Source organism: Vipera ursinii, assembly GCF_947247035.1.
Source record: "Vipera ursinii genome assembly, chromosome: 1".
Lineage (NCBI taxonomy): Eukaryota > Metazoa > Chordata > Lepidosauria > Squamata > Viperidae > Vipera > Vipera ursinii.
This window is the reverse complement of record NC_139512.1, coordinates 259,501,546-259,519,400: the sequence shown is the minus strand read 5'-3', so window position 1 is coordinate 259,519,400 and position 17,855 is coordinate 259,501,546. Positions and strand designations below refer to the sequence as shown.

Sequence of the window (17,855 nt, the reverse complement as noted above, 5' to 3'; positions counted from 1 at the left end):
GAATAGAGCTGTCAATATCACAATATCCTTATATAAATGAATGGTACAACTGCATCTGAAATATTATGTGTTGCCAAACCTTTGAAAGAATATAGTGGAGTTAAAGAAGATTGAGAGGAGTTTAAGTAAGATGATTGTGGGGTTGGAGCAGCTTCCATATGAGAAAAGGTTATGACATTTGGGGCTTCTTAACCTAGAAAGTAGGCTAATGAGGGGGGGCATGACTGAAGTATACAAAATTATGCACGGTGTGTATAAAGTAGACAATGAGAAGTTATTTTCCCTTTCACAAAATATTAGAATTAGAAGTCACTCAATGAAATTGAATTGAATAAAGATAGACAAAAGTTAGTTTTTAAACAAGATGTAATTTAACCTTGGAATTCCCTATTATGCTGACTACCAGTTTAGCTGGTCTCAAAAAGGAAGGTTGGACCAATTCATGGAAGTCATGGGAATTGGACTTGATGCAACATGTCTGCCTCTGAAGAGCATCTACTAAACATTAGTGGGATTCATTATGGACTTGGTTGGCCACCATGAGAATAGACTGCCGAATTGGGCCAGATGCCTGATCCAGGGGGTGGGGGGCACTGCTTATGTTTTTATGTTCTATTAGTCTTTCTCACTGTTTCTCACAAGCATTTAAAGGGCTTTCTCCTGGTTCCTAGAATTATTTTCATTTTCAAATACTCAGTAAACATCATGGAGGAGGCCATGGTTGTTGAAAATGGACAAGAATAGGAATCACATCTTGAGAGGATGGATCAGTGAATTTGTTCATTTGTAGAATTGTCTTCTGTGTACACCAAGCAGTGTAGACCAAGCAAATCAATAATTTTTCTGGGCCTTATTATAGTAAAACTTTATGATTAAAAAAAGAAAGAAAGTAGCATTAAATCAACTGACAGTATTATACCTGCAACATTCACGGTTTCATTATTTTGGATTTGAATTGTAAGTATACGTTGAAATTTGCATTTAACCTTATACCATGGAGAGATTGGGCAGCTTTTGTTCACTTAAGGATTCAATGAAATATGCATTTTGTCCAGGCAGATGTATTTTGTATAATTATATGAAGATTTTTATTTAATCTCAACACTTCTGAATGCCCTCAGGGAGAGTAACATCCAGATTTCCAAGGATAAATTGTACGGAGCACAATTTATAAGGAAGGAGCACAAATTGGAAAGTTTTGTGCTCTTGATCCCTCTCCCCTCATCTCACTTTCCTTTGCCCCACTCAAGAAAAATACAGGTAGTCCTCGACTTATGACCACAATTGAGCCCAAAATTTCTGTTGCTAAGTGAAACATTTGTTAAGTGAGTTTTGCCCCATTTTACAACCTTTCTTGCTATGGTGGTTAAGTGAATCAGTGCAGTTGTTAAGCTAGTAAAACAATTGTTAAGTAAATCTGGTTTCCACATTGACTTTGCTTGTCAGAAGGTCATAGAAGCTGATCACATGACCCCAAGGCTCTGCAAACATCATAAATATGAGTCAATTGCTAAGCACATGAATTTTGAATTTTGATCAGGTGACTGTGGGAATACTCCAATGGTTGTAAGTGTGAAAAATGGACATAAGTCAATTTTTTCAGTGCCATTATAACTTTGAACGGTCACTAAATGAACTGTTGTAAGTCGAGGACTATCTGTATGCCAGAAAGGCCAGTTCTCTCTGACAGACAGTTCTGTAAGTATCAGTGTCCAAGCCATGGGTCTTCAAACTCGGCCCTTTTATGACTCATGGACTTCAACTCCCAGAATTTCTCAGTCAGGCATGCTGGCTGAGGAATTCTGGGAGTTGAAGTCCATGAGTCATAAAAGGGCCAAGTTTGAAGACCCCTGGTCCAAGCCATAGAAGGCTAAACAGATATAACCAATGTTTTGAATTTAGCTTCAGTATTTGGTTCCTGAATGGCCACACTAGGCCCCTAACGAATCCCTATTGATGTAGATCTTTTAGGAGTGCAACAATGCAATTCGCTTGCCACAAAGCAAGACAGTTTGCCACCTCATGTTGTCTCACTGAAAAGCTGAGCAAAAACTGACATAGCGTCTCTATGGCACAAATTTAAAAGTAAATTTGCATATTCATTATTAATTTATGTGTTTGCAGATTCAAAATAAGAAAAGTGTGGTTAGCTCAGAAACCTGCTGACGAAGGTATAGTTGTGTCCATAGGAGACTTTGGCTGAATGCAGCCAAATTGTTTTTATAGATTTGTAAATTCTGCAATGTTGACTGGAAATAGTATCAATGACAACAAGAAACAGACATGAAAAACAAAATAGAACTTTTTATTTTCCTGGGAATTTTGCACAATCTTTTCAAGCAAATGTGAAATGTTTATTTCTTTTAAATGGAAAATGTGGAGGAAACAAATATTTTGTTATTTTGACTTCAGACATAAATCATAGCTATTAGCTTGTGCATTATACAGTATGTTCATTTGGCTTCCTCTGAAGGCGAAAGTTTTCATTAAAATGGCTTGGGTTCTCATCTTGCAATGAATAGAAGTTATGTTAGTATGTGCTACTTCCTCTATACAATGTGTGCTAAATCATTTTGTAATCATTGAAGAAAAAAATGAATAAAATTTTGTTCAGAAACAAGTGCTAACTGTATTATACCTCTGCTTTGTGATATTAGCATGCCTACTACAGCAGAACAGTAGTGTTAAGGCTACTTGAAAAGAAATACAAATCTTTGGTAAGTGTGCTACCCAGATTTTCAGATACTGTAGCTTTAGATAGTTCTAAGTGTTTAGAATATTACTTCATTTAATCAAAATGTCTTGGGGAATTATGCTTTGTGGCCATTTTGGCACTGGATTTTATAAAATCCAGAGTTAAGGCACTTTTGCATCAATAAAAGAAATGAGGGGTATATGATACCAATTTAACTGAACTAAGATATAGATAATTCATCATTTCTACTTACATACTAATGTCAGCCTATAGGCAGTTTTCACATTTTAGATATAGTTTCTAGAGAGACACTTTATATTTCATCTTATCACTTATATGCATCTTTTAGATAAATGTATTGGAGTGAAGCAAAACCACATTAACTTTGCTAATGATCTAAATGGAGTAAAACTTTGTTTGGAGGGTCTAAAAATTATACAATACATGGTCTTTGTGGTGAGGTTTGATATGATTTGTTATTTTATGTTTCAGATCATTGCAACTGTTGAGCAGTGTGCCTCCTACTTGGAAGCTTGTGAGTCAGCAGTGAATGGATCAAGAACATTTAAAGCATTTTCCATGTCACATAATAGTACGTGCTATTTCTATTTGCTGTACAATATATTTTAAAAATCCTTTTATTATTTACACCGTTCTAATACATTGAGTGGCAGTATATCAACAAGACTTTTAATAGCAAGTTTTATTTCTTTTTGTATCATCATTTCTAAGCCATCCCAGTCGTGAAAGGCTCTGAGCAGTTCATAATAACATCAAAAGAAAATTGTAACATTAAAACAAAAAAAGTGGAAAACTCTGCAACAAGACTGAATGAGAATAAAGTAGCTTAGGTGTATCAAATAATTAAGATGCTCACAATTTGATCAGCCTGTGTCAAAGGCTCATTGGAATAATACTGATTCGAATCATTTATAGAGTTACAGAGAGAGCTACTACAGAAAAGCGGCTTAGTGGTGGCTTAGTGGTGAAGATGCTTGCCTCCTACTCAGAAGGTTGAGAGTTCAATCTTAGGCAGCGGTAGTTGTTTTTCTCCTAGTCTGTAAAGATAAAATATCTGCTGTGAACTTTGTATGGTGTCAGGAAGGGTATCCAGCCAATAAATGCTCAGGTCCCTCCAGTCTCCTCAACTGTACCCTGAATTAAGGGATTAGAGGGTCTTAAAAATGGAGGGCTTTTTTTTATAGACTACTACCGTGTTTCTCTGAAAATAAGACTAGGTCTTATTATTTTGGGGGGGGACCAAAAGACCCATTAGGTCTTATTTTCGGGGATGTCTTACAGCAGGCAGCAAGCGTGCGGGGGCAGGGCGGGGCCTGCACATGGGGTGGAGATGCAGAGCTTCGAAGTGTGGCGGTGATTGGTCCAACCTCAGAGTGTGTGGGCGGACCAACTAAAGGTATGTGAGTATTCGGGAGGGAGGGTGCATGTGGCCTTCACATGCCAGGCCAGCTCCTGCAGCCCTGGGGCGGCCATGCTGGGTGGTGGCAGAAAGGGCTCCGAGGTGGTGGTGTCCAAGCCAACACTCCTCCAGGCAGAGCCGGAAGCCTTTGCCCTGGGGATGCTGGGGGGCTGCCTTCCTGTCCTGTCCTGCCCGAGAGATGAGCTGGGAGGTGGCAGCCGAGGGCCAAAGAGCCACCAGAGCCCTGGAGGGTGCTGAAGTGAGCGGGTATCCTGCCTGCAGTGCTCATGCTAGCTGCCCCTTCTCCACCAGAGCTGGAATACTGCTGCATATCAGTAGATGCCGGTCTTCCCTCCAGCAGGCCTGGGCAGCTGCTGAAGAGAGACGGGCCCATTTCAGCACCTGGTGCCCTTGGGGGTTTGCCTTGCCACCTGCTTTCCAGCCCCACAACCACTCAGATGCCCTCGTTTCCCCCAAGCATTTCTTCGCTAACCTGCTTTTCAGCTCCGTCATGTTTCTCCTTTGTGTCTCTCCATTGCATTTCTCCATCATGTTTCTCTGCTGCCGCATGCAGGGAAACAAACTTTGTCGGACTAAAAAAAAAAAAAGTTCAATCAGACTTTCCAACTTCTCATAAAAGATCTTGTGAAGTTAGAAGGTCTGATTGAACTGGTTTTTTTTAGCCCCACAAACTTCTTTTGTTTCCCTGTAAGCGGCGGCAGAGAAACATGATGGAGAAACGCAATGGAGCTGAAAAGCAGGTTAGCGAAGAAATGCTTGGCGGAAACGAGGGCATCTGGGTAGTGGTGAGGCAAGCTCTCCAGCTCCATGGGGGTGGAGAAACGCGACGGAGCTGGAGAGCATGTGGCAAGGTAACACCCCCAAGGGTGCCAGGTGCTGAAATGGGCCCATCTCTCTCCAGCAGCTGCCCAGGCAGCTGGCATGGGCTCTGCAGGCAGGACGCCCATTTGCTTCAGCACCCTCCCTGACCCTTTGGAGCTCCGCCTACTGCTTTGGTGGCTACGTGGGCAAAGCTGTGAAGTGGGCCAGGGGGCCTAAAGCGCCAGCAGTCTGGCTTGGGAGTGAAAGGGAAGATGCGGATGGATAGGCAGGGCCTTAACTAGGGCTTATTTTTGGGGTAGAGCTTATATTAGGTCCACCCCCAAAAATCAAGCTAGGGCTTATTTTCAGAATAGGTCTTATTTTGGGGAAAACGTACTACAGATATAGGGGACTGTGAAGGTGAGGGCTACTATAGAGTAGGCCTGTTGTTCCCCTGCATGTTTGGCAGATGAAGGATATAATTCCTAACCAATCTTCTATACTGGTAGTCCATGACAACATTTGTTCAGTGACCATTCAAAAAAGTCATGACCGTTCTTCACACTTACAACCACTGCAGCATCCCCGTGATCATGTGATCAAAATTCAGATGCTTGGCAACTGGCATGTATTTATGACAATTGCAGTGTCCCAGGGTCATATGAACACCTTTTGTGGCCTTCTGACAAAGGAAGCCAATGGGGAAGCCAGCGTCATAACCACAGTATTATGAACTTAACAATTGCAGTGATTCACTTAACAACTGTGGCAAGAAGGGTGGTAAAATGGGACAAAATTCACTTTACAACTGTCTTATTTACTGATAAAAATTTGGGGCTCAATTATTCTTGTAAGTCAAGGATTACCTACAGATGACTGGATAGGGAAGGCACATTCCATTCTCTACAAGTTGTGGCTCACGAATTTTGAGATAATATATTCAGTTTCAAAATTCCTAAATCCATTTTTCTGATTGTTTGTTTCTATTTTATAAAGCTTTCTTCTTTGAAAATGTTGAAACCAGCTGTTGCTAACAGATGTGTTTTATATAAAATTTATAAACATTAACATTCATCATAAGGGTGTGGTACTCTAGTATGCAAGGGCAGAGCAAAAGAAAACACTTGCTGATATGAGTTATCTTTTCTTTCAAGGTAATAAACAAAAGAATTTCTACACAGGAAAAGAATTGCAATATATTTATTTTGTTCATTCACTGAGCCTGTTAGGCACATTATTAATATACAAACAAGGCAGAAAACTCTTTCCTATTCAACTGAAAAACCGAAAAGGTAAGGATTTAATGAAAAAGATAATTTATTTTATTTTATGACTGCTTTTCTCAAAAGTTTTCCATTTGTTAAATTCCCCTTCTGTAAAAAATGAATCGATAATACTGTGGAAGAGAACGAAAAACTTAGTGTAAGTTTTATGGTCACTCAGAAGACTGTGCCAACAGCAGAGATGGAGTGGGAAAAAATAATTCAGCTAACAATAAATCATCATCTTCATATGCATGTAGCAAAATGTCTTGGATTCCTATATTTTCCTTTCCCTTTTCCAGCATGACTGCAAACAGATCATTTCATTTTATAGTTTACTATGACAATCATAATATACACTTGTAATTCTGTGCAGTAAGGAAGGTCACCAGCCCTTCCTTTCTCAAAGAGTTTAGAAGTAGAATAGCTGCCATCACTTGTATGATTAATAATACTTAATATTCCTCCCAAACATAATAGAACGTGGGTTGCACTTCCAGAAAAGAACAGAGCTATCCTTTAATCTGTTTTTAAGAAGTAAGTATGGTATTGTCCGCATTTGATGCTGGAGGTGCCAATATGCCTACCCCATCCATACAAACAAACATACATATAGATATCTGTCGTATCACGTTTAGTTCATGAGCTCATAGCAATTAAATATGAGAGACTTCGATTCTCTGGCAAAATCCTGGGCATAAGCTTCATTGTTATTTCCAAAAAGGATTCTGGACTTGAAATAACAGAATAACAGAGTTGGAAGGGTCCTTGGAGGTCATCTAGTCCAACCACCTGCTTGAGCAGGAGATCCTATAATATGTCAGACAAATGGATGTCCAGTCTCTTTGAAAGCCTCCAGTGTTGGGGCACCTACATATTCTGAAGCCAAGCTATTCCATTGGTTAATTGTTCTCACTTAGGAAATTTCTTCTTAGTTCTAGATTGCTTCTCTCAATTAGTTTCCATCCATTTTTTCTTGTCTTGCCTTCAGGTGCTTTGGAAAATAGTTTGACCCTCTCATCTTTGTGGCAGCCCCACAGATATTGGAATACTGCCATCATGTCTCCCCTAGCCGACATACTCAATTCCTGTAACCGTTCTTCATATGTTTTAGCCTCTGGTCCCCTAATCATCTTAGTTGCTCTTCTCTGCACGAATGAAAATAACGGGTGGCTACAAAGTCAAGGGCTTTGTTTTGAAATATGCTTTTGTGTCAAAGCAAGGGCAGAAATAATCAGGGAAAGGCCTATGGAATGGTGGATAAGAGAATGTGATGGGTAACATCATCTGGGTAGATTCTGACTTTGTAAACTGCAGCCATTTTCAAGAGCACTCACAACACGCTCCCAAAAGTTGCAATATGCCCATCAACTTACCAAGAATTGAGATTCTTGGTTGGCTATATAAATAAACCGTTCCACAGGCTATCCTGTACAATATCATCAATTCCACTTTTCAACTCAATTGATTTATTAAAAAATTCAGCCAAGAAGAGCCAGAAGTAATGAGTTAGTGTTTAACATAAACCAAAGCATAGACTGTATTAACTAAAACTTCTCAAATATAGCTACCTAAACAAATTAGAGACTTTGACTTTTGAGAATCCCTGGGATTTCACAGCATGGCTGTAACTCTCCACCAGTCACTTGATTAAACCCATTTGAATTAATCACTTTTTCCAGGGAAGTGGAAATAGTTTCCAAAGAGAGAGATATTCCTTCCTGATTGGATTGAGTGTTTTCTAAATGATTCTTAACAGTGCCTGTTTCGCAGAAGGCTGAGTCAGCAAGAAAGTCATTTCTCTAGTTTGTATATAGCTACAATTAGTTTTTAAACATTGCCCTGATTTGCATAATATCTAAGCCAAAATGTGACTAGTCTTAGTATGCTAATTCTACCATGTTCAAATGCTTATATCTTGCCTGGCCTCTTCATAGTTTTTATCTGGAGATTTTATGACCAAAAAAAATGCCTGCAATGAAGATTAATTTCTCACTTTATACAAACCTGACTCTGATCAAACCACCATGTGTCCTTTTTTTTCAGTGCTACAAAATAATTACAATTAAATTATAATAAAATAATTAGGTAAAAGGTAAAGGTTCCCCCGCACATGCATGCTAGTCGTTTCTGACTCTGGGGGCCGGTGCTCACCTCCGTTTCAAAGCCGAAGATTCAGCACTTGTCCGAGGACGTCTCCGTGGTCATGTGGCCGGCATGACTAGACGCCAAAGGCGCACGGAACGCTGTTACCTTCCCACCATAGTGGGGTGTGGTGTAAAATACTGTCCAAAGATGAGGTGTGTGGTGTAAAATACTGTCCAAAGATGAGGAAAGCAGCAAAGTGCTTTCAGGAGTCCTTTGCCATGTCACTTTATATGCCATTCATATATAAGACTACAATTGGTTAATGCAAACTATGGCTTATGATTATAACTTCACGTTTTTTTATGGTAGAAGGTTTTATTTAGTAGAAGTAATTTGCTAGGAGTCATTCATATAGTATGCATGTATTTATTTATGATGTACAGGTAGTCCTCAGCTTATGACCACATTTGGGACAAGAGCTTCCATCCCTAAGCAAGGTGGCTATTAAGTGAGTCATGCCCAATTTATGACCTTTTTTGCTGTGGTCATTAAGTGAATCACCACAGTCATTAAGTGAATGACAGTTAAGCAAACCTGACTTGCCCCATTGACTTTGCTAGGAAAGTTGCAAATGGTGATCACATGATCCCAGGAACTGCAGTCATTATAAATTCATGCCAGTTCCCAAGCACCCAGTTTTGATCATGTAATTGTGGAGAGTGAGGACCAGTTGTAAATCACTTTGTAACTTTGAACGGTCACTAAATTATTAATGGTTATGAGTTGAAGACTGACTGTACGCAATATTTCCCTGTACCTGTGTCAAAACACTAAGAAAAAGAAGATCCTAGAAAATAAAGATGAAATTTCTTTACATGGTCTCCATGCCCTGTGGCTGTTAAAACAGCAACAAACCTTCTTGATTAAATTATTTGGAGGAACAAATGTATCCACCCAAACTATTTTAACATTGCTAGAAGAGCACTATACTTGAAATTAGCTAATTAGGGTTAATTTAATGGCTTCAATTGATTAATCTGAAAGAAATGGAAATGCAGCTTCATTTCTTTATATTAAATCTGTACATAAATATTATTTCACACATTGTTACTAAAAGCATTTTACATTGCTTTCATTTTCAAGTATTTTTTTCTTCTTCTGATTTCCCTAGATCTGATGACACTGAGAGATCTCATCATAATGTTTACACGTCTTATTTATTGTTCCCCAAATTGTCCCAAACCCCTTACTGTGCATTCAGGTAATAATTCTCATTTATATGCAGTTATTTTATAAACAACTTGCTTTGAGAAAAGAGTGTCTCCTGAAGGTTAATCTATTCTGTGTCTGTAGACACATGAATAACCTATGTGTTAGGAAGTTGTGGCAGCCTTTAGTATCTGGCTTGGAGGAGAAGTGAGGGAGGGAGAAGTAATAACAGGAGCAAGTTATTTACAGGACCATCTCATTTTGAGGGTAATTACAGGGTAATTCCTTCCTTTAAATATTTCACCCAAAGCAGAGGTCTCCAAACCCCTGGGCTGTGGCCCATTACTGGGCCTTGAGCCTTTCACAATCAGGCCACAAGTGCACATGGAACCATTACTTCTCTTTCCTCCCCCCCCCCCCCGCTGGTCCGCAAAGCCGAAAAGGTTGGGGAACTCTGACCCAATGGGACCTCAGAAGCATGTCTTCTTTGGTGACCATTCCAGCCCTTTGGAAGAGCCTTCCACATGGAATTTGAAGGATTTCTATCCTCTTAATCTTCCAGAAGATTGTAAAGATCTGGTTCTTCCACTAAGTATTGACTAGAATGGGGGTTGAGCTAGAAGGCTGTTTGATCTGATGCCTCTATTGGGAAGGGTAGATTTATTTTTATCAGGTTTTGTGAACCGTGTATTATCTGAGACAGGTGTAAGTTCTGTAAATAAATAAACACGTATTATTTTTCTTTGCCTTGTCACTATTTTGAAACAACTTTTTTTTTACATTTTCGCAGGCAATTATTCTCCAGCTGGCCTCATTACTGATATACTCCGGGTCTTTTGTGATGGAAAAGAATGTGCAACTGAACGTCTATATACAAATACAGTGATAGAAGAACTTCTTCAACCACTACATTATTTATTAAATGGAACAGAGGTTATCTTTAATTTTTATGCAATTTCCTATGGAGGATGGGATGAGGAAACCCCACAATGACAGACTTCCATCTAGAGCAAGGGTCCCCAACCCCCAGTCCATGGACCGGTACCAGTCCGTGGCATGCCAGCAACTGTCCGCACAAACAAGCAAAGCCCCATCCGAGGGATGCAGGTAGCACACATAACCACGTGCTCCGGTCTGCAGAAAAACTTTTCTCCACGGAACCGATCCCTGTGCCCAAAACTTTGGGGACCTCTGATCTGGAGACCAGTCAAAGTCAAGGCTGTGTTATAACTGACAATGTCTGAGATACTGAAGTGAAAGAGAATGCATATTTTATTTCAGTTGGAAAACACAAGAAATCTGAATCTTTGTTCAGATATCTGTGAGAGCTTCACTTAGAAGTGTTCAATTCACATAGAATTGCTATGTTCGTCCAGAAATGGATGAACAAGCTGGTTTCAAAGCCTAACAGTATAATCTTGTGATTTCTGTTTAGAAGATCTGTTGAATTCCATGGGCCTTTTTCGCCACTCAGTATAGAATTGAAATGTGAAATTTGACTTTGTGCATCAGGTTACTTGCCTATGATTGAGCATTAGAGCTAACAAAGCATCTGGGTGGTATTTAAGGTGTTGTTCTTTTCTTCATAATTGCTGTAATTTCAAACGAGAAATGGTGTTATTTTTGCTTGTAAGTGAGCACTTGTGGTGACTGAAGCCAAGCAAAATTCTAAATAGCTTGGCAAACTCAGTGAAATGAGTTGGAACTGAATCTGCTCTTGGTCTAAGAGAAGGACATATTCCCAGAGGTTGTTTGCATCCAAGATCAATGTGGAAAGGGATAGTTGTCAGTTTTTTGGTTTAGTTTTCTTTTACCATGCAATCTGCAGTACCACTCTGCTAAAAAAATTCTGTAGCCTTCTGTTGAAGCGGGGGGGGGGGGGGGGAGAAGAGTGGGAGAATATAGAAGAGGAATTAGCCCAAATAGTCATCATCTTTCTCTGCCTGTGTGTACATCCAGTTTTTAGAAATCTCCATTAGTGAACCGACTGACTATAGTTAAGGTAAAGGTAAAGGTTCCTCCGCACATGCGTGCTAGTCATTTCCGACTCTAGAGGCCAGTGCTCATCTCCGTTTCAAAGCCGAAGAGCCATCGCTTGTCCGAGGACGACTCCGTGGTCATGTGGCCGGCATGACTAGACGCCAGAGGCGCACGGAACGCTGTTTCCTTCCCACCGTAGTAGTCCCTACTATAGTCCCTAACTAGTCCTACTATAGTTAGGACAGTTTAACATTTAGCTTAAATCTGTGAAGAATTGATGGGATTGGGCCATTTTTTTAAAAAAAGAAATGATTTCAGAAATGATGAAATTAATCTAAACAGAAGGATTTCATGAAATGAAAAAGAGGATATCAAGAGAAACCCTGTAGCCTCGTTGGCAAAATGAAGGTTTATAGTTCAGGGTAAAAAAAATGCTTTAAAAGCAATTCATATTGTTATATCAATTTGCTATTGGCTGTGCTTATCAATTAACTTCAGACATTTTTCACTATACGGACAGGTGAATCTGAATTGTCCAGAAACAACTCTAACACATATAGCTGATATTTTGGCGCGAATTGCTGCTACAGATGATGGTCTTTTACTACTTCTTTATGGAGGAGAAAAGCCCTCTGCCCCAGATAGCACAAGGTATGACAACAGCATGAAAAACTGAAAGCAGTCATCTGAATTCTAATCCCATTAATAAAGTCTTTTCCTTTATAGCAAATACCGTGGTTGAAGATTGTGGCATGATTTATTTGTATCTTATCAAATTTATGAACTGGTAGTCCAAGGGTGTGTACTCTATCTGCAAAGCACTTTGTCTAGGCGTCACTTGAAAAGCCTTTAGGCAGTTGTCAAGTTTCTTCATGGATTAATGTGTAGTTGCATTCAGAGGCAAGTATGAATGAGTTATATCAGGTGAAGGATGAACATGTGATAGCTAAAATGTACAAACTTCCACCAAAATTTTAAACAGGAGAAGAACAGAATGCGGCCGCGCGAGTTGTGATGGGGGTCTCCCGATACTCCCATGTAACGCCTCTTCTCCGCGAGCTGCATTAGCTTCCAGTTGCCCTCCGGGTGAGATTCAAGGTGCTGGTGATGACCTATAAAGCCCTAAATGGCATGGGCCCGGATTATCTGAGGGAGCCCCTGCTGCCAGCGTCAACTTCCCATCGCCCTGTGCGCTCCCACAGGGAAGGCCTCCTCAGGGTCCCGCCAGTCAAGGAGTGCCGGCGGGTGATTCCCAGGGGGAGGGCGTTCTCTGTGGGCGCTCCTGCCCTATGGAATCAACTGCCAATGGAACTCCGGATCGCCCCTGACCTTCGTTTGTTTCGCCGGGACCTAAAAACCTGGTTATTTGAGCTGGCCGGCCTGAACTGAGGGGTTTTTAAGGTTTTAAATTTAATTTTAAAGTGTTGGGGCTATTAATTTAATTGTATTTTAATCTGTATATTGTATTTTTTAATTTGCCCTGTAAACCGCCCTGAGTCCTTCGGGAAAAAGGCCGTATATAAATTGAATAAAATAAATAAATAAAATAAATAAATAAACAAGTGAAAGAATACATGGTAAAGCAGGCTAAATTTTTTGGTTATAATATACAGATAGGATAATAGGAAAAATATGATTATCATAATGACTAGTTAGCTAAGTAATTTGGACTTACAGATTTGGGGGATCAAGAAGAGGGATTTCCTTCATTTATTTTGTTGAAGTATGCTTTTGTTTTTTGGTTATGAAAAGATTCTAATAGTCAGGAATGGAAGACCTTTCTACAGCTGGAAGTACACTTAGTAAACCAGTTTATTTCTGCAGATACCATAATAATGATGCAGTCTTATTTGGCTGAATTGATGATCTTGGGAACTCTAGGTCTAGGGAGTGACAAAAATGCTAGATAGTTACACTTCCCATCTTTTCTAGTCAGATCCATGCATCCATATTATGTCTAAAAAGCTATTTGACCATTTCTTTTTAAACATTTTGTCTTGTTTCCAGCCTTAAGGGTGCACATGTTATTGCCCAGTTTACAAAGAAGCTTCTTGATGAAGATATTGCTGTTTTGTCCGGATCTGAGATGTTACCAGTCCTCAAAGGAGCTTTTATCTTTGTATGCCGTCAAATGTATAGTACCTGTGAAGGCTTAGAGGTGCTGTTGCCTTATCAGTTACATGAATCTGTTGCTGAAGCTTGGAAAAAGGTAATAAACCTCAATTGTGTAATAAACCTCAATTTATAGGATCTAGCTACATCTTGCTTTGAAAACAAGACACCAAATATCCATGGAGATTTACATTGTTAGCATAATGATATCATCATGCATCTGACATAAGTCACCATGGAGACATATTTTTTAATTAAATAGACAGATGTGAATAATAGGCATCAACTCCTCCCAATTAAATTGAGTTTTAGAAGCATAAATTTGCTTTTGTGGTTATATTGTGACTTTGACAAGATGCTAAAAAGTTCACAACTTTTTGTTCAATTGTTAAGTACCCATTTATTTTATGGTAGTCATAAAAAACAGACAAACCCAGAGCAATATTATCTAAACACAATTACAGAATTTCATTGAATAGTAATAATACAAAAAAGATGAAGTCCCTGTGGATTTTACTCCGCTAGTCATTGCCAACTATAGGGGGCGGTGCTCACCTCCCTTTCAAGGCTATTGAGCCAGCGCTGTCCAAAGACATTTTTGTAGTCATGTGGCCAGCATGACATCACGGAGCACTGTTAACTACCCACCAAAGTGGTACCTTTTTGTCTACTCACGCTTTTGAACTGCTAGGTTGGTAGGAGCTGGGGTGATGACGGGAGCTCACCCCATCGCATGGCTCTTGGATCTCGAACCTGGGCCGTCAGCTTTCCAGCCAACAAGCCCAGAATCTTAACTGCTGAGCCTCCGTGGCACCCTTATTTAGTTGAATAAAGGATACAAAAGTTTCCATCTGAAAAAATCTATTTTTTTTTTATTACATTTATATCCCGCCCTTCTCCGAAGACTCAGGACGGCTTACAAGCTTAGCAGTAGCCTTCATTCTATGTATATGCCTGCTTGTTAGGGCTTTCCACACACCCCCAAGCGGCATTATTACAAAGTCAGCTTAATTGCCCCCAACAATCTGGGTCCTCATTTTACCTACCTCGGAAGGATGGAAGGCTGAGTCAACCTTGAGCCTGGTGGGATGCGAACCTGCACTAATTGCAGGCAGCTGGTGTTACTTAAGGAGGCATTAGCCCTCTGCTCCATCAAAGCTCATATTTTAACTTACCATGCTTTAATGCTAATTATCAGTACTTAAATTTGTTCTTCTGACCCAAATTTCTGCGTTTTTTATTTTTATTTTTTATCATTCAACAGACTAGTTTGCTTTCAGAGAGAATTCCGACACCTATAGCTGGGGTAGACACTGTTTCTTCAGTAAACCAAGAACCTCAGAGTTGGTAAGTGGTTTTATTTCATATGTTGGTGTGTATTTAGGATAACATTTAAAAATTTATATTGTTGCTGATGAAGAGTTTTTAGTGTAATTTGCTATTATGGCTGCAGATGTAGAGATATTGCATATAGTAGTACAAGGCTTAGTGTCGTAGATACTTTCTCTCTTGCTTACTTGTCTTCGTATATAATACTTCAGGTTTCCTCATGTTCACCTTTGGTTTCTCTCTCATTTCTCTTCAGTTATTTTGCTGGTACAGCTTCTATTTGGTTTTTCAGCTCTCATCTTTTCACTTGCAACTTTTGCTTTCTCTCACTTCCTTTTTCTTCATCTCCCAGTTAGAATTCGTTTAATCCCTTTCTTTTTTAATGTCCTCATCCTTGCTCTTGGTTCTTCCTGCTTCTCCTTTTCCCCCTCAGCCAGGCAGAAATCTGCCTGGTGACTTTCTGATTCTGCTGTGCAAAACCTGAAGACTCAGCTATGCAGTGGATGCATTGAATTATTTAGGGAAGAACAAGGGCAAATTTGGCTTGTCTTCTTTAGGAGTGATGCTGCATTGCTTACATAGTGATCAGCACTTGCACTGTGATGACGATCGTTTATTTACTTTTAGCTGTGTTGCTTTGGTGTTTTCCGGAACTCATGAATTTTATATGTGAATTGCTAGAAATGGCTATAAGCACTGCTAGTCATTGTTCATTAACAGTGGTTCTCAAGGATTCTAAATTCCAAATGGAGATTTTCCAATTCCAGTTCAGGGGGATATGGTGGTGGTGGTGATGATGATGATGATGATGATGATGATGATGATATTGGAGGTTATATCCCAGCTTGATACGCTTAAGCACTTAAAGTGGTCAGGGAGATGCCAGGACTTGAGCCCTATTCTCCTTTGTCTATCTCCACATTTTTACAAATGTATATAACTTTCTCACAATGACATTAGCAGCCACTGAAACCATGTACTATGTGCATCTATACCTATGCTTCATTTTTCTACGATTCCAATCCATATATGAAATATTTCCAAGGCAGTCCCAGAGGTACTTTTTCAAGAGGCAACTGGACTTTCTTTGCTTTTCCTTGAAGATATTTGCTTCTCATCCAAGAAGCCTCTTCAGTTCTGATTGAATATGGAGGAATGGAATGATTTATATTCCTCACAGTCATCCGGTCGTTAGACTCCTTCTGAGAGTCGTTGAGGCAACTTGGATGTTTATCTGTATCCTCGGGGTCAACTAAATAGTGCAAATGGGTATGGAACCTTTTTTGAACTGCTGAAAGGACTGCGATTACAGTGGGTGTTCTATACCATTTGCCCTGACCCTGAAGACATAAATAAATCTCCAAGTTCCCACCATGACTCTCAGAAAGAGTGTTAATGACCAGATGATTGCAAGGAATATAAATTCTTCCTTTCTTCAACATTTAGTCAGAAATGAAGAAGCTTCTTGGATGAGAAGTGAAATGTCTTCAAGGAAAAACAAAGAAAGTCCAATTGCCTTTTAAAAAAAAAAACCTTCGGGACAGCCATGACCTGGATGATTGAGAATCTCCATAGACATTTGCAAAGGCAGTGATTTGTATTCTACACTTAGGTTAAAGATAGTTGGTTCTTCCCATTGGTGATTAAATAATTGTAACCGCTGCTTTTTATAAAAAAAATTATATTGTCAGCTTTGTAAGAATGTATAAATAAATAAATAAATAAATAAATAAATAAATAAATAAATAAATAAATAAACCTTTATTGTCAAAGTACAACATGTGTACATTGAGATTAGCTGAGCCTCCCCCCGTGCTCTCTCCCCCTAACACACAGTGACAACAAACCCTCCATCCCACCACACCATGTGAACCAACTACACCACACACCGGCCTCCCAAGTCAATTCTGCATAAGATTATGTCCCATTTAAAAGCCTAACAGCCCACGGATAAAAGCTATTTTTCAGCCTGTTGGTACGGCTGGCTATATTAATATGTGAGTATCACATTACTGCCAAATTATAGGAGACCAGTTACATTATTTTTTTAGTATCTTATACAAATTATTGGTGCCAAAAAAATCGTTATAGAAAGATACATTTTATTTTATTTTATTAAAAAAAGCCTCATGTTTAGTTTTTTTAACCCTACAAAAAGCACTTTTAATGCCTTGTTTAAAACAGTTTTGTTGCCCATATAATGCACTCCATGCTTTCAATATAAAAACATTTGCTGGGTGAATTTTGTCTATTGAAGGTCAAACCAATCCTTTTGTCTAGGTTTCTTGGGAAATCTATTTGCGGATCAATGTTTTTCTTTAGATCATAATAACTCATGTCTTTTCTGTATAGTTTGCAATAACAAAAAGAAAAAAAATCATGAATCTTACCTGGCCGTGTTTACATTTAATAATAAGTCAGAGTTATGAGGAATGAGCTGCACGCTTGTAATGGCTCTTCCATCATCCTTTCTTATAAAGCAAACAAGTCAGGTTTCTTCATCCGTTGTTTGCTTAGCATTACATGTGAATCAGGGACTGATTTATTTTTCTTTCAGTAATTCAGAATCATAAAACATTATTTTGCTTTGGCATATGCTTTTGCTCTGTTAGGAGCAAAACAGACTAGACTTCCCAGTTAACACATATAATGAAAACAAATCACAAATGAGGCCATCCGAGCTTCATTTTTTTGGGCCCACTGGCAGGAGGAATTCAGCAGCAGCAGCAGAGAAACGGGTAGAGAAAGATGGGGAAAATGCAGTTCATGCTGAACTGGATTCTAGCTTATCAATGCATACTAATGCCAGCAATATAATATGAGTAGTTTGTGGAGATACAACGTGCGCTTGTACCTGTGGTGGTGGAGGATTATAATGGGCAATGCTATACCATAAAAACATAACATGAACAGGTAGAGCCAGAATTTTCTAGGGGGG

General features: G+C 39.3%; 1 protein-coding gene across 1 annotated transcript in view; it reads left to right on the top strand.

Annotated features, from left to right (window-relative positions):
• TBC1D32 (TBC1 domain family member 32) overlaps window positions 1–17,855 on the top strand; it is a 102,782-nt gene that overhangs the window by 26,572 nt on the left and 58,355 nt on the right. Inside the window, exons 11-19 of the mRNA XM_083350183.1 lie at window positions 2,658–2,717; window positions 3,188–3,287; window positions 6,092–6,229; window positions 9,459–9,548; window positions 10,287–10,429; window positions 11,997–12,127; window positions 13,484–13,685; window positions 14,853–14,935; window positions 15,174–15,184. Of these exons, the coding sequence (XP_083206309.1) occupies window positions 2,658–2,717; window positions 3,188–3,287; window positions 6,092–6,229; window positions 9,459–9,548; window positions 10,287–10,429; window positions 11,997–12,127; window positions 13,484–13,685; window positions 14,853–14,935; window positions 15,174–15,184 (958 nt within the window). The remainder of the gene's footprint in view (window positions 1–2,657; window positions 2,718–3,187; window positions 3,288–6,091; window positions 6,230–9,458; window positions 9,549–10,286; window positions 10,430–11,996; window positions 12,128–13,483; window positions 13,686–14,852; window positions 14,936–15,173; window positions 15,185–17,855) is intronic.